The sequence below is a fragment of the Macaca thibetana genome, chromosome 2 (genome assembly GCF_024542745.1).
Source record: "Macaca thibetana thibetana isolate TM-01 chromosome 2, ASM2454274v1, whole genome shotgun sequence".
NCBI lineage: Eukaryota > Metazoa > Chordata > Mammalia > Primates > Cercopithecidae > Macaca > Macaca thibetana.
In genome coordinates this window covers 95,847,115-95,859,811 of record NC_065579.1, presented here as the reverse complement: position 1 = coordinate 95,859,811, position 12,697 = coordinate 95,847,115, and the positions used below count along the sequence as shown (strand labels likewise).

The following is a 12,697-nucleotide window of genomic DNA, read 5'->3' as shown; positions in this document are numbered from 1 at the left end:
ATTAAATTAGCCAGTCTAAGGCATTTGTTATAGCAGCCTGAGTAGACTAACACATATGCATATGAACACACATACATACCATATAGTCACAGATGGTTTGGCCCTCCATATTCACAGGTTCCACATCCTTGGATTCAACCAACAGCAGATAAAACATATTTGAAAAAAAATGAAAAGTGATAATACAACAATAAAAAATAATACAAATTTAAAAAATAGAGTATAACAACTATTAGCTGGCACTTACGTTGCATTAGATATTGTAAGTCACCTAGAGATGACTGAAGGTATATGGGAGGTTGTGTGTAGTTTATATGCAAATACTAATGCCATTTTATATAAAGGACTTAAGGATTCCTGGATTTTGGTATAAGGAAAGGGATCCTGGAACCAATCTGTCTCAGATACTGAGGACCAACTATACTCAGCATTCCTTGTGTGAACCTAAACTTACCCACCAAGTCAGATTGTCTGCCCTATCTCCTCCTCCTTTTCTCTCTAAGCCCTGTTCAAAAGTAATTTCTGTGAGACTCCCCTCTACCCACCCAACAGAGTATGTCCCTCCCTGCTCTGGGGTCCATAGCTTTCTATACCTCCCTCCATAACAGCCCCTACGATGCTCCTACTCAATTACGTGTTGACACATTGTTCTCTCCCTGGAGCCAGTCCCCTGTGGATACTGAGGGACAGCTATACGTACTTACATACACATGCCTATATGTACACACATACATATTTGAAATCATGAGTTCACCATGCTATCTTTGTATCCAGTCTCCTACACAGTTCTTTCTTGCCTTTGCCTGTTTTATATTTGTGTGTCCCTTTGTAGACGTTTTGGCTTCAGCATCATCAGCACATTTTCTTGTTTGCTTAATCCTGTAATACATTTAAAATTGTTATGGAATTGCTTCACTGAAACCAATACCAAAACAAACCAAATGAGGTCACGATTTGTTTGCTGAATTCCTTGCCTTCCCAACCTCTTCTCATCTCCAAGCAATACTGGGAGTATATAGTCAATACTGCGTTCATAAGGTACTTGGATTAGCTCCCTTCCCCACTTTTGGTGTGGTTATAATATTATTTTGAAGTATGGTTGATTTGTCTCTGTTCGCTTTCAATTTTAGGTTTTCTTTTTCTCCTTCCTCTTTTGTTGCTTTTATTTTTAAAATATGTAGAACATGGATGTGCTTCCAAAAAAGTCAAAACTATGGAAAAAGATATATTCAGAGCAGTGCCACTCCCTTCCCTGAAATATATATCCCTTCTACTCCGTTGCCATTCCATCATACTCTCCTTACCCTTGTAGATAAACAACTTCATTGTTTTCTGATTTGTCCTTTTAATATTTCTTTCTGTAAAGAGAGTATATGTTTTCTTATTTTTCCTTCTTATACCGTAAATAACATACTATATACGTTCTTTTGCATTTTGCCTTTTCCTTTAATAATGAGTATTAGAAATTACTCCGTATCAGTTCTTAGAGATTTTTCTCACTCTTTATTAAAACAAGTTTAGTATTCCACCAATGTTTGGCCCACTAGGTAGTTGCTTAATATTTGTAATTATAAGCAATAAATAACCTTGTTCATATTTAGTTTCGTATTGTTGTAGGTGTATCTTCGGGGTAAATTGTGATTTACCCGTTTAATCACTAGAAGGGTGATTTTGGGATCAAAGAGTAAATGCACTTGGGCTTTTGTTAGATACTGCCAGAATCCCTTATGTAGGCTTTTACCATTTTTCTGTCTCACCAGCAATGTATGAGAATGCCTGTTTCGACACAGTCTTCCCAATAGTGTGTTACCAACCTAACATAACCGTGGGAATTCCTTAACATTTTTATAGCTATTTAATATTGGAAAGAAGATTTAAACAAAGCATCATCTTGGGCAACAATAACTTTAAGAACAAGTAAAATAAGGTTTAGTGATGCAAGTGTTATTTATGAATTTCAAATGTGTTTACTATTGTTTAGCATGTACTATTGTCCCAGAGCTGTCTTAGCATTCCTAAGTCATAGACATTCATTTCATCTGGGACATGTCATTGAGAATCATTAACATGCAGAGAAACTGATATACAGAGAAGCTAATGTGCACATATATTCACACATTTTTAAAAAAATGGGTGGGGGGTCTTAGTTTTTGAGCAAAGAAATAAAAGTCACCAGACTTGGGAATTTCCATTTTCAAAAAGTTCAGTAGGTCTTTGCTTTCAGAACACGTTGTCAAATGAACTTTAGCACGAGTGAATGTCTTTAAGAAATCAATATTACTAGTATTAATTATTAAAATTCCTTGGATTATTCCATATAAGTGTATTATCCCTACACTAAAATAAATAATGAGTGATGGAATTTTATAATAGAGATCGCTGGTACAGAGGAGCTTGATTAGGGTGCAATGGCATTTATTTTAATACCATTAAATATATATTACATATGTCATTAAATATGCAGCATATAGTAGTATATATAAATATGTATATGTATAAATTCTGTGGAAGATTCTGGAAGGGCAGAACATTGGTGAGCATATTATCGAACTCCACAGCAGCAAAAAGGTACTCATTGTCTATTGTCTCAGTGATTCAGTCTCTTTTTAATAAGGTGACCCCATACCAGTGAGCAAAGCCATGCCCGTTCAAAGGTTTAGAACATGTTTGCTGTCATATACTGTGTCAGATTTTGTTGTCATGGTTTTCTCACTATGAATTAGAAGTGACTTGATAAAGATAATTTTTAGGGCTTTGTCCTTTTTTTGTTGTTGTTCTTTATTGTCTTGCTGCATTGTTGCTGTTTGGTGTTGGGTTGTCATTAAAGTGAACAATTTTAATTTGACTTCTCAAAATGCAGATTGCGGTTCATCATGTGTCAGACTGCGCTCTCCAAACATCCTGTATGTAACATGATTAATCAATAAGTGTAATATTAACTCATTCTTTGTGTTGATGTGTTACCGGGTTTGAAATTTCTCAGGTCCTAAGACAATTTAACTTTAGTTAAAAATCAATGGATGTTAAAGGAAATGAATAAATAGATAATACTGTTTAAAAGGATATTTGGAAGAGAGAATTTCCCATCTTTGGGGGAGGTATTGTTAGTGGTGGCAAATCCCTATGGGTCTGCAACAGTTTCAGTTCTTGCCTCCTCAGAAGAAGGAATTCGACTCATGGGCATAGGCAGACTCAAGGCAAGTTTTAGAGCAGGAGTGAAAGTTTATTTAAAAGTTTTATAGCAGGAACAAAAGGAAGTAAAGTATACTTGGAAGAGGGCCAAGTGGGCAACTTGAGAGATTCAAGTTTGTGGTTTGACCTTGGACTTGGGGTTTTATACGTTGGCATGCTTCCAGGGTCTGCATCTCTTCTCCCCTGATGCTTCCCTTGGGGCGGGTTGTCCACATGTGCAGTGGCCTCCAGAACTTGGGAGGGGCTACATGTGTGCTGTGTTTACTGGAGTTGTACACATGCTCACTTGAGGCCGTTCTTCCCTTACCGCTAGAATGTTCCCAGAAGGTCATATACCAGTTAAACTCTGCCATTTTGCCTCTTAGTGCACATGCTTGAGCCCAGTCACCTAACTCCTTAGATCTTATCAGGAAGCTTCTGATCACCAGTTTCAGGTGTTTCTCTCTAGGGAGACTGCCTTTGCCTAGCACTGACTGTGACCAGTAATTTTAGACAGTTAACAACCGCCTATCACCTGATGTCGCCTGATGTTCCTGGTTGGGGTCAGGGGCCCTCTCCTGCCCTGCTCATGTCTGCCTGACTACCTGCTGTAACACTATGAGCTTGGATTATGAGGGAAGAACCTCCCTTTTGCATATAGGTGCTCTGTCCTGGAAAGGTGGTCTGGTTGAAGACAGCACAGCTGTTACCTGGAAACACATGCCTGGCCTTTCTATAGCTATGAGGCCATGGATGGTCTGTATTGAGTTTCTGTTTCTTTTGTAGGCAAGATTGGGGAGTGGCCTAGAACCCTGCATGAAGAAAGGGGATGGGGGTAGCAGAATAGCTAAAATTTGTCTGCATAAGAAATAAAAATGTATTGGTTGGTGGGAGAGTTAAGAAAAGAGGAAAGGAGGCAGAAACAAAGAGGAGGGCTGCCTAGAAGCCAAAAAGTTAGGCAGCAGGACAGGAGCCCAGAGCTTGTGAAGGAAGAAGGCCTGTGAGAAAAGTTAAAGTTGCAAGTGATTGAAGATGATTAAAAACAGATATATTTCAATTTTAAATTGTTGGTGTTGCTGCTATAAACCCTCCATTACTCCAGACTCTCAATAAAGTCTGGTATACATACCAAGAATTTGTGAGTCTTCTAAATGTAATTATTAAAAAGGGCTATGTTCTATGACTTACACTGGTGGGTAGAAATCAACAAAGATCAACCAAAAACAGACTGTTTTTTCAGAGTTGCTATAGCAAAGAAGTTGGCCAACATCACTAGCATTTGGCAGAGACTTAAAGGCAAGGAGGGGAGTGGGAGAGGGAAGACTTCAGGTGTGCCCTGACTGGAGGCTATTGGCAGGGAAAACTGGAAGTAGGCTCATTAGAAGCAGGACATCCTGTGTGGTTGGTTCGGGGAACATTTTTGGCTTTCTCTAGTCGGCCCTAAGTTGGAAGAGTACAAAAAATACTGAAGCTGACAGTCATTGACTAAATCCTAACCATCCCAGTCTAATTGCTACGGAGGTTGTGGTGTTGGCTTCCCTACTGGTTCCTGTAGAGGTTGTGGGTTAGAGTTCTATTGTCATATATTGTCATATATAGTCTGGCTCCCACCAGTATATTCAGTCTCCCAGAAGCAAATAGCAGGCAGGAGAAGGTAAAAAGCAGATAAGTGAGGTAGAAACTCAGAGTTGGCAGTGAATCATGGGAAAGTAAATAAGCCTCTGCAAATTCCCAGAAATCTTGGAAAGGACACTAAATTGCCTAATAGCACACAAGGCTGACGGTTTTATTTGAAACTCAAAGTTTAGGGTGACCTCAGCTGATAACTAGGATACAAAAGCAAATTAGGTTTTGTTTTGTTCTAAAGAAATTGACATTCTGTACCATAAACAAATACTTTTGTAAGTTCAAATCTTTTAAAAAATGCCTTCTTTATACTAAAAAATAGTATGAATAGAGTTATAGCAGTGATGTAAAAAGTGGCCCCAAGAAAACTTTCTAGCTATTTGATTTGCTCATATATTCTTAGTAAGGGCCTTAGATAAACCATCTATTTGTTTGTTTGTGTGTTTATTCATTTTTTAGGGGTGGGGTTCTATGTTGCTCAGGCTGTTCTCAAACTCCTGAGCTCAAGCGATTCTCCCACCTCGGCCTCCTAAGTAGCTGAGTCTACAGGTGTGAGCCACTATGCTTGGCTATACCATCTTTGAGAATGTAGTGAGCCAGATTCAGGTCCTACTCTGAATAACTCTCTCATATAGAGAGTTCCCATATATGTCTGTTTCTAGAGTCTCTATTCTGTTCCATTGATCGTATCTAGCCCTGTGCTTATAGCATTTTATTTCCATCATAGTAAATGTGGAAACTTGTTAGAGTTAGGCATCCTTTTCCCAAACTTTCTTGGAAGTTTTCTTTTATTCTTTTTGTTGTTGTTAAGATGGAATCTTGCTCTGTCGCCCAGTCTGGAGTGCAGTGGCACAATCTCAGCTCATTGCAACCTCCGCCTCCCAGGTTCAAGTGATTCTTGCCCCTCAGCCTCCCGAGTAGATGGGATTACAGGCGCTTGCCACCATGCCTGGCTAAGTTTTGCATTTTCAGTAGAGATAAGGTTTCATCATGTTGTCCAGGCTGGTCTCAAACTCCCGACCTCAAGTGATTTGCCCAACTCAGCCTCCCCAAGTTGCTTCCAGGCGTGAGCTACTGCACCTAGCCAGTTTTCTGTTCTTCTTGATCTGCTTTCCATGTATATTACAGAGTCAATATGAGGAGTTCCTGAAAACCTTGTTAGATTTTTTTTGTGTGTTGGAATTATAGATTAATTTTCAGAGAATTGGCCTCTCTGAGTCTTCTTATTAAAAACTGCATTTTACCTTCATTTATTCACTTCTCTAACGTTCTTGCTTTCTTTATATAGATGTGCGTTGCTGACCTATAATTTTCCTTATCTCTGAAGAATTTCTTTAAATACTTCTTACAAGGCAAGTCTGCTGGTGAAAAATTTCTTCAATTTTTGTCTGTGAGAAAGTCTTCATTTCTCCTTCAATTTTGAGGGATAATTTCATTGTATACAGAATTGTAGGTTGGTGGCTTTTTTCTCTTAGCACTTTGAAATTTCATTCCAGCATGATGTGTCAGGCGAACTGAACTTAGGTAAATGGACCTTTAGTGTGAAGTTTTATGTTTATAAAAGGCCAGGAGGTAGGCTGTGTTGGTTGTTTGTGGTAGTTGTAGGTTTCAGAGACTAAAATTTCCTCTAGTAACCGAGTTGTTTTCTCTCCTGTTGTCTTTGGGTTTCCCTAAGAACTCTGTCTTAAATACCACCTGTGTCAGTTGTAAGTCTGTGTTACTATGCTGAAGCCGTGTTGATGCTGTGGTAAGGTGTTGGGGGAAGGGATGTATTGTATAGTTCTGTGATTAGGTCTTACTCTTTTAGTGAGCCTGAGTACCTAGGCTGTGACCTTCACAAGTGCTTTTCAGCGCCCCCAACCTCCCACTGTAGGTGAGACAAGAAGGCTAGAGGGGCCTGGAGTTGGGCATTTCCATTGCCCTGGGGAGTTAAGTTCTGCTAAAACCCCATTAAGTTAGGCTGTTGTAAAATAGCTTCCCTGAGTCCAGACCTTTGTTAAACAATGCTCTGGGCATATTTCAAAATGGTTAAATTTCTCCTTCCCCTACTGAAGTACCAGGAGATTTTTTCTCCAAGTTCACCCTGAAAAGTGGTGTTGGTGGGGAGTTCCTGACGGTAACACTTGCAGAAGCATGGGGGCTCTCCTAAGGCTGGGCCTCCGAGAGTTTTTAATCTCTCAGACTAGTCCATGCTCAATCTCCAACAGTTTCAGTCAATCACCCTTTATGTTGTTGTTGTGGTTGCTGTCTCCAGCGGTGGTTCCTACTCCTGGTAAGCTGTGATTTTCTGAATTTGCTTGTCCCTCCAGTTTTGAGGATGGTGGTTTCCCTATGACTTTAATTCTTTGACCTATCTAAGAAAAGTTGTTGATTTTTAGTTTGTTTAGCTTTTTCTTTGTTGTATGGTTGCTTGTGATGATTTCCAAACTCTTTACATGTTGGTCTAGAACCCAGAAGTCCATCAACGACTATAGTACCTGTAAATATATTCATATGCGTATACACACACATATATGCACACATACATTTATATCCATATATATATTCTTGCTAAGATCACAATATTCCTGTTGTAAATGGAATTTTTTTGAATTATGTTATTCAGTTGGTTGTTGTAGGTACATATAAATGTTACTGACCATGGTCCTTGGGCTCTCAGTGCAATAGAAATTGACATGAGGCCAAAAGAGTTTTCTCATACAAGGCTTCATTGGAGCTTATGCCTGGGCATAAAGGAAGTATCATGAGAGAGAATTCCCAGACAAACTCTTTGAAGAGCTGGCTGGAAATTTTTATTAGGCAAGACATAGGAATTAATAAATAGGGTAGGGTATGCAGCCTAGGCTGGGCAAAGAACGTAAAGGGTAGGGTATATAGGTCAGCACAACTGCTTATGATGTTTATCTTGAGAAATGGGCCACCTGGTGGTCTGGCCAATGACAACAAGGCTGTCATTCCTTCCTGAGGTGGAACACTCTACAACTTTGGTTTATTTTGGATCTCCTAAGGCCAGTTCTTGGAATTCCTTAAGTAAAAGGCATGGTTAAACTTTATGGGAGCATAGAAGAACAACAGAGTATGACTAAAGCCTTGGGATTAGTGGGTAAGACATCAGTGAGGTAGCGGTGTGGGTTTTGTGATCAGTGGGAATGTATTAAAGAATGCTCTGGTGAGGGTGAGCTGAAGCCAAGCCCCATTCCTGCTGTCTCATTCCCTGCTGAGAAATTTCACCTTCTTTATGCTTAAGGAGAAAGGGCCGAAGATCTCATCTTCGGAAGCTACTTCCTGCTGAACAAGTTATTGTCCTTGCCTAACCTTTTAGGGCAAGCAGTTTTTATAAGATTTAGAATCACCTCAAAGGTAGCTCAGAGAAAGGAAAATTCAAGACAGGAAGTCAGAAGTTGTTCATGGAGGGGAAAATAATAAATGGCAAAGGTCACACAAATATAAAACCAGAAAGGACTCATTCTCTATGCCAGGTATTGAACCCAGGCAGCCATTGTGAAAAGGCACAGCCTTAGCCACTGAACTACAGCATGAGGCTGTTGTCATTGGTCTTCCCAGAAGGAAACTCGAGTAGCCATTTTCAAGCTTGCAAGGAATTTCACCTGCTCAAGATAATTTGTAAGGCTAGCCATGACATTCTTATGCATCCTTCTTTTTAATTTAAACCTTTTAAAAATTGTTGAGAATGAGAAAAGTGCTTTTCCTTTAATGATGTACTTAGTTTCAATAGCGACTCAATCCTAAAATGCTTTAAAGCTCAGATGGTAATTTTTCAGGTTTTTATAATATAAGCAAGTGGTATTTCTAGAGAGGGGGTAGAGGAGGCATCTCCATGGTCTCTAAGAATTTACTGTCTGAAATAGATTTAAGATAGCAAAAGATGACAAAAGCCCCTTGGGGTGGGACCTTTTAAGACAGAACTCATCTCCAAGGGCTTTTGACACATTTGGGACAAAGAATTTGTGCTTGTGTCTCAGACTCCAGGTTCTTTCAGACTGGCTACCTGACATGAGCCTCGGAATTCCCACCTTCTGGATGCTAGATAGCAAGAAAAGGAACCCCCCATGGTCATAAGGTCAAGCTCCCAAAGACAGAAAATAAAATGAAAGGGAAACCTCATCCAGTTTTTGTTTCAAGGACCTGCAGCAATGTTTGTAACTGACGAGTCTGCCAAACAGCAGGCTTATAGGAGTCATAGGCCTTGAGACAAACAATTATCTTTACCATTTCACTCAACTGGTTTGCACAGAGAAGCAGGCCAGAAGCCTGGCTGGTAAGAAATCCTTAACCTTTTGCTGGCATGCCAGGTTTCTGGGTTCCCTTTCTGTGTAGCTTCTGGAAGAGCAAAGCAGCTTTTGTTGACTCTGCTCACTGAAGCATAGCTGTGGGGGCCAAGCTGCATTACAAGAGAAAGTCATCTTTTGTCCATTTTATGGAGGAACCGAAGGAAAGCCTCTTATCTTTGCAAGATGCCACCCGACAGTCTGCATGGGGGAATCAGATGTCAAATGAAACACACAAGAAGGAAAAATGGATCAGGACGGGAGTGACACAAACTCAGGACCCATGTGCTGTCAGTCCTCTCTTCACAAAGATAGCACCCAGGGTTTGTTGCAGGCTTGAACAGACAGACGACAAAGTCCACAGCCTTCCCTTTCCCACAAGGCGTGGCAAAGGGAGGGAACGTACTTAAAGAAAATTACAGAGCCCAGTGCCAGACAGAGTTTCCTACCAGCTGAACTGAATGACCGTTTTGGCCTGTGCTGCATGGGTGTCTGTTGAGGTTGAACCAGTGCCACGTGGGTGTCTACTGAGGCTGAATCAGTGCCACACGGGTGTCTATTTAGGCTGAAACAATGAAGTTAATGAAAAGTGAAGGAAGGGAAGGAGAAAGGAAGAAGAAAGAAAAAGAAAGACACAACAAATAGAAGACCAGGAGGGAAGGGAAAGCATTGTCTGGGGTGGGTTGTGAGGAATCTCAGGGAGGCTGGAGGAAGAACTCACCAGTCATAGCAGCACTGAATCAAAACTTCAGGTGACTTCCTGTCAGCCACGAAGGGGTCACGTCCCGCTGTCCTGCTGGCTCACAAGCCTCCCTCCACAGAGGAGAAAAAAGTTCCCCATGTCTGGTGATCCCAGATAAGCCCTGAATGAATATGTTACTGACCATGAGTTCTTGGGCTCTTAATGCAATAGGACATAAGGCCGACAGAGTTCTCCCGGACAAGGCTTCATTGGAGCTTATGTCCAGCGATGAGGGAAGCAGCATGAGAGAGAGAGAGAAAGATAATTCCCTGACTGACTCTCTGAAAAGAGCTGGTTGGGATTTTGTATTAGGCAAAGCATGGAAATTGATACGAGGGGTAGGGTATGCGTGCTGGACTGGGCAAAGCACATGATGAGTAGGGTGTGTAGGGCAGTGTATGTGGTTACAATGGTCATCTTGAGTAATGGGCCACCTGGCGGTCTGGCCAGGAGCATCAAGGCTGCCATTCCTTCCTGAGGTGGGACACTCCACAACCTTGGTTTGATAGTTTGGATCTCCTAAGGCCAGTTCCTGGAATTCTTTAAGTAAAAGGCATGGTTAAACATTTTGAGAGCTCAGTGGAACAATATAGCATGACTAAAGCCTTGGGGTTAGCGGGTATGGCATCAATGAGGTAGTGGTGTGGGTTTTGTGATCACTGGGAATGTATGAAAGAATGCTCTAGTAGGGTTGAGCTGGAGCCAAGCCTCATTCCTACTCTGTCTCATAAATACTGTTGATTTTTCTGTATTCATCTTCTGACAAGCTTGCTTTTTTGACCATTTAATTGTTTTTAAATTTCTTGAGTTGGGCACTTAGATCATTTGTTTCAGTCTTACTCCTCTCGTGATATACACTATTCAACCTTTAAGATAGCTGTTGATCATGTTGGTAGTATTGATAGCAGCATATATTTCTTTCCTTTGCATAGTTTTTTCTTTAGACATAACTATAAGTTTAGAGTTCTCAAAATACCTTGGTGAAGCATGATATCTGTGCTTTGAGTGATGTGATGTGACATCACTTAGTGGAAGAGGGTGAACTAAACACCCCTGGTTCTTAGGGTCCTTGTAAAAATATTGAGATATACTATCACATAGAAATTTCCTATGTCAAGTGGAAATAGAACAGGTTAATACTAGTGGGCCACCAATCACGTATGGAGATTCTTGCCTCTGCAGGGCATTGTTTTGTTGGTATGGAGAGCAAGATGTCATTTGGCGGTGCACAGATTCTCCTGCTCTTTTATCAGTATAGAGAGAACAAGTACACAAACAATGGGAATTTTGTTTGTTGTCAGTAAAATAGTTCATCAAATGAAACAGTAGTTTTCATCATTAGATGAGCGTAGGGATTCTTTCTTTTTTGGTATTTTGGAGGAAAATACTTGTCTTTTGGGGTTAAGTTTTAAACCATATTGATTGTTCTCTGATACAACTGGTAACTCACAGAGGTGGTTTGTCTAGTGGATTTACATCTTTGGGGTCTATTTCTAAAAATAACCAAGACCAACTTGTCATAGTTATTTGATGTATTTGATAAAACGTGGGGACTATGTGTCTCTTTTTTCCCCAACATTTTGATTGTTGTTTAGGTTAAACTTGAAGTAATGATCACCAGCTTATACATAACTAATCTGATGGTTTAATGCCAACCTGTGCCGACTAGATTTTGCATTATATTCTAAGTTCCTTTCATAGACCCTGAAGGTTTTGAGAAATTACTGTTTTGATTTTCATAATGCCATTTTGACCTGAGGACTTTTTTAGAGTTAAATGAGCTTGGTGGTTTATTAAATGTCATGGAGAGTTGAAATCCAGAATAAACTTAGCCATTGTTTTTTTCACTCCTTTGATTAGGGATTCTGTCTGTGGAAAAAATATAGATAGTGGTTGATATCAGTTTTGTGTTCATAGAGATTTGAACTAAGTCTTTTACATGTTTCCTTTTAGGTTGTTGATTATATCCTGCCACCCTTGGTGTCCTTGGTTCAAAGCCAAAATGGTAAGTGTGATGACACCAGCAAGAATTCCATTAGCTACACATTCTGTTTTCATTCTATCTCTATGGAGTCACATTCTTGGCATTTTTTTTTTCTTTCAAGTGGAGTGGAGACTCTTTAGCTTGCGGTTGCTCTCAGAAACCACATCTCTACTCGTGAACCAGGAGTTTGGGGATGGCAAGGAGAAGGCCAGTGTCGATTCTGACAGCAATCTTCTGGCTCTCATTCGAGATGTCTTACTTCCCCAGTAAGTATCATGCAGTTGTATTCATGCAGGGAAGTGTAGGCTACCCAGGAAGCTTCTGTCAAACGAGGTTCAGTGATGGGGTTGGGGTCTTGATGTCCTTATATTTATACACATATGCTTGTGTACTCATTGTAAAAAAAGTTTAGAGACAGATGCAGGAACTGTTAGACTGCAGAAGACCCAGAAGAATCTCAGTTCATCTTCGAAGACATCCATTTAAAGCTTAATCTGTTTTCTGCCAGAAGCATGATTTTGAAGTTATGCAGATTTAAAGGTGTTCATGGCTCAAGGGGTGAGGGTTATGATTGAAATCAATGTTACAAGACTACTGGAACATGAAATTGAGACTTCTGGCTCTACTCAGAAATAATAGAGATATAGGTAATGCCTTTCTCCAAACTCTTGGAATAGAACTTAGGTTTAGTTCTGAGCAGGACTTTCTCAGGGGTTGGGTGGAGGTGGCAGAACAGGTAATGAGTATTCATCAAGAGAAAGGGGTTTTGTATTCTTTTACTCCATTGCTCATAGAGCAAACACACAGCAGGATGACTACTGAGAGCACCTAATGCAAACATGCGAAACCCCAAAATCTCACCTTATAGTTGAGGGGACACTGTCA

At 40.3% G+C, this 12,697-nt stretch overlaps 1 protein-coding gene across 7 annotated transcripts in view; it reads left to right on the top strand.

The window, feature by feature from the left end:
• ULK4 (unc-51 like kinase 4) overlaps nucleotides 1-12,697 on the top strand; it is a 709,752-nt gene that overhangs the window by 258,482 nt on the left and 438,573 nt on the right. For all 7 annotated transcript variants that reach the window (XM_050780350.1, XM_050780346.1, XM_050780348.1 and 4 more), the window contains 2 exons: nucleotides 11,782-11,833; nucleotides 11,934-12,078. In XM_050780350.1, the coding sequence (XP_050636307.1) occupies nucleotides 11,782-11,833; nucleotides 11,934-12,078 (197 nt within the window). The remainder of the gene's footprint in view (nucleotides 1-11,781; nucleotides 11,834-11,933; nucleotides 12,079-12,697) is intronic.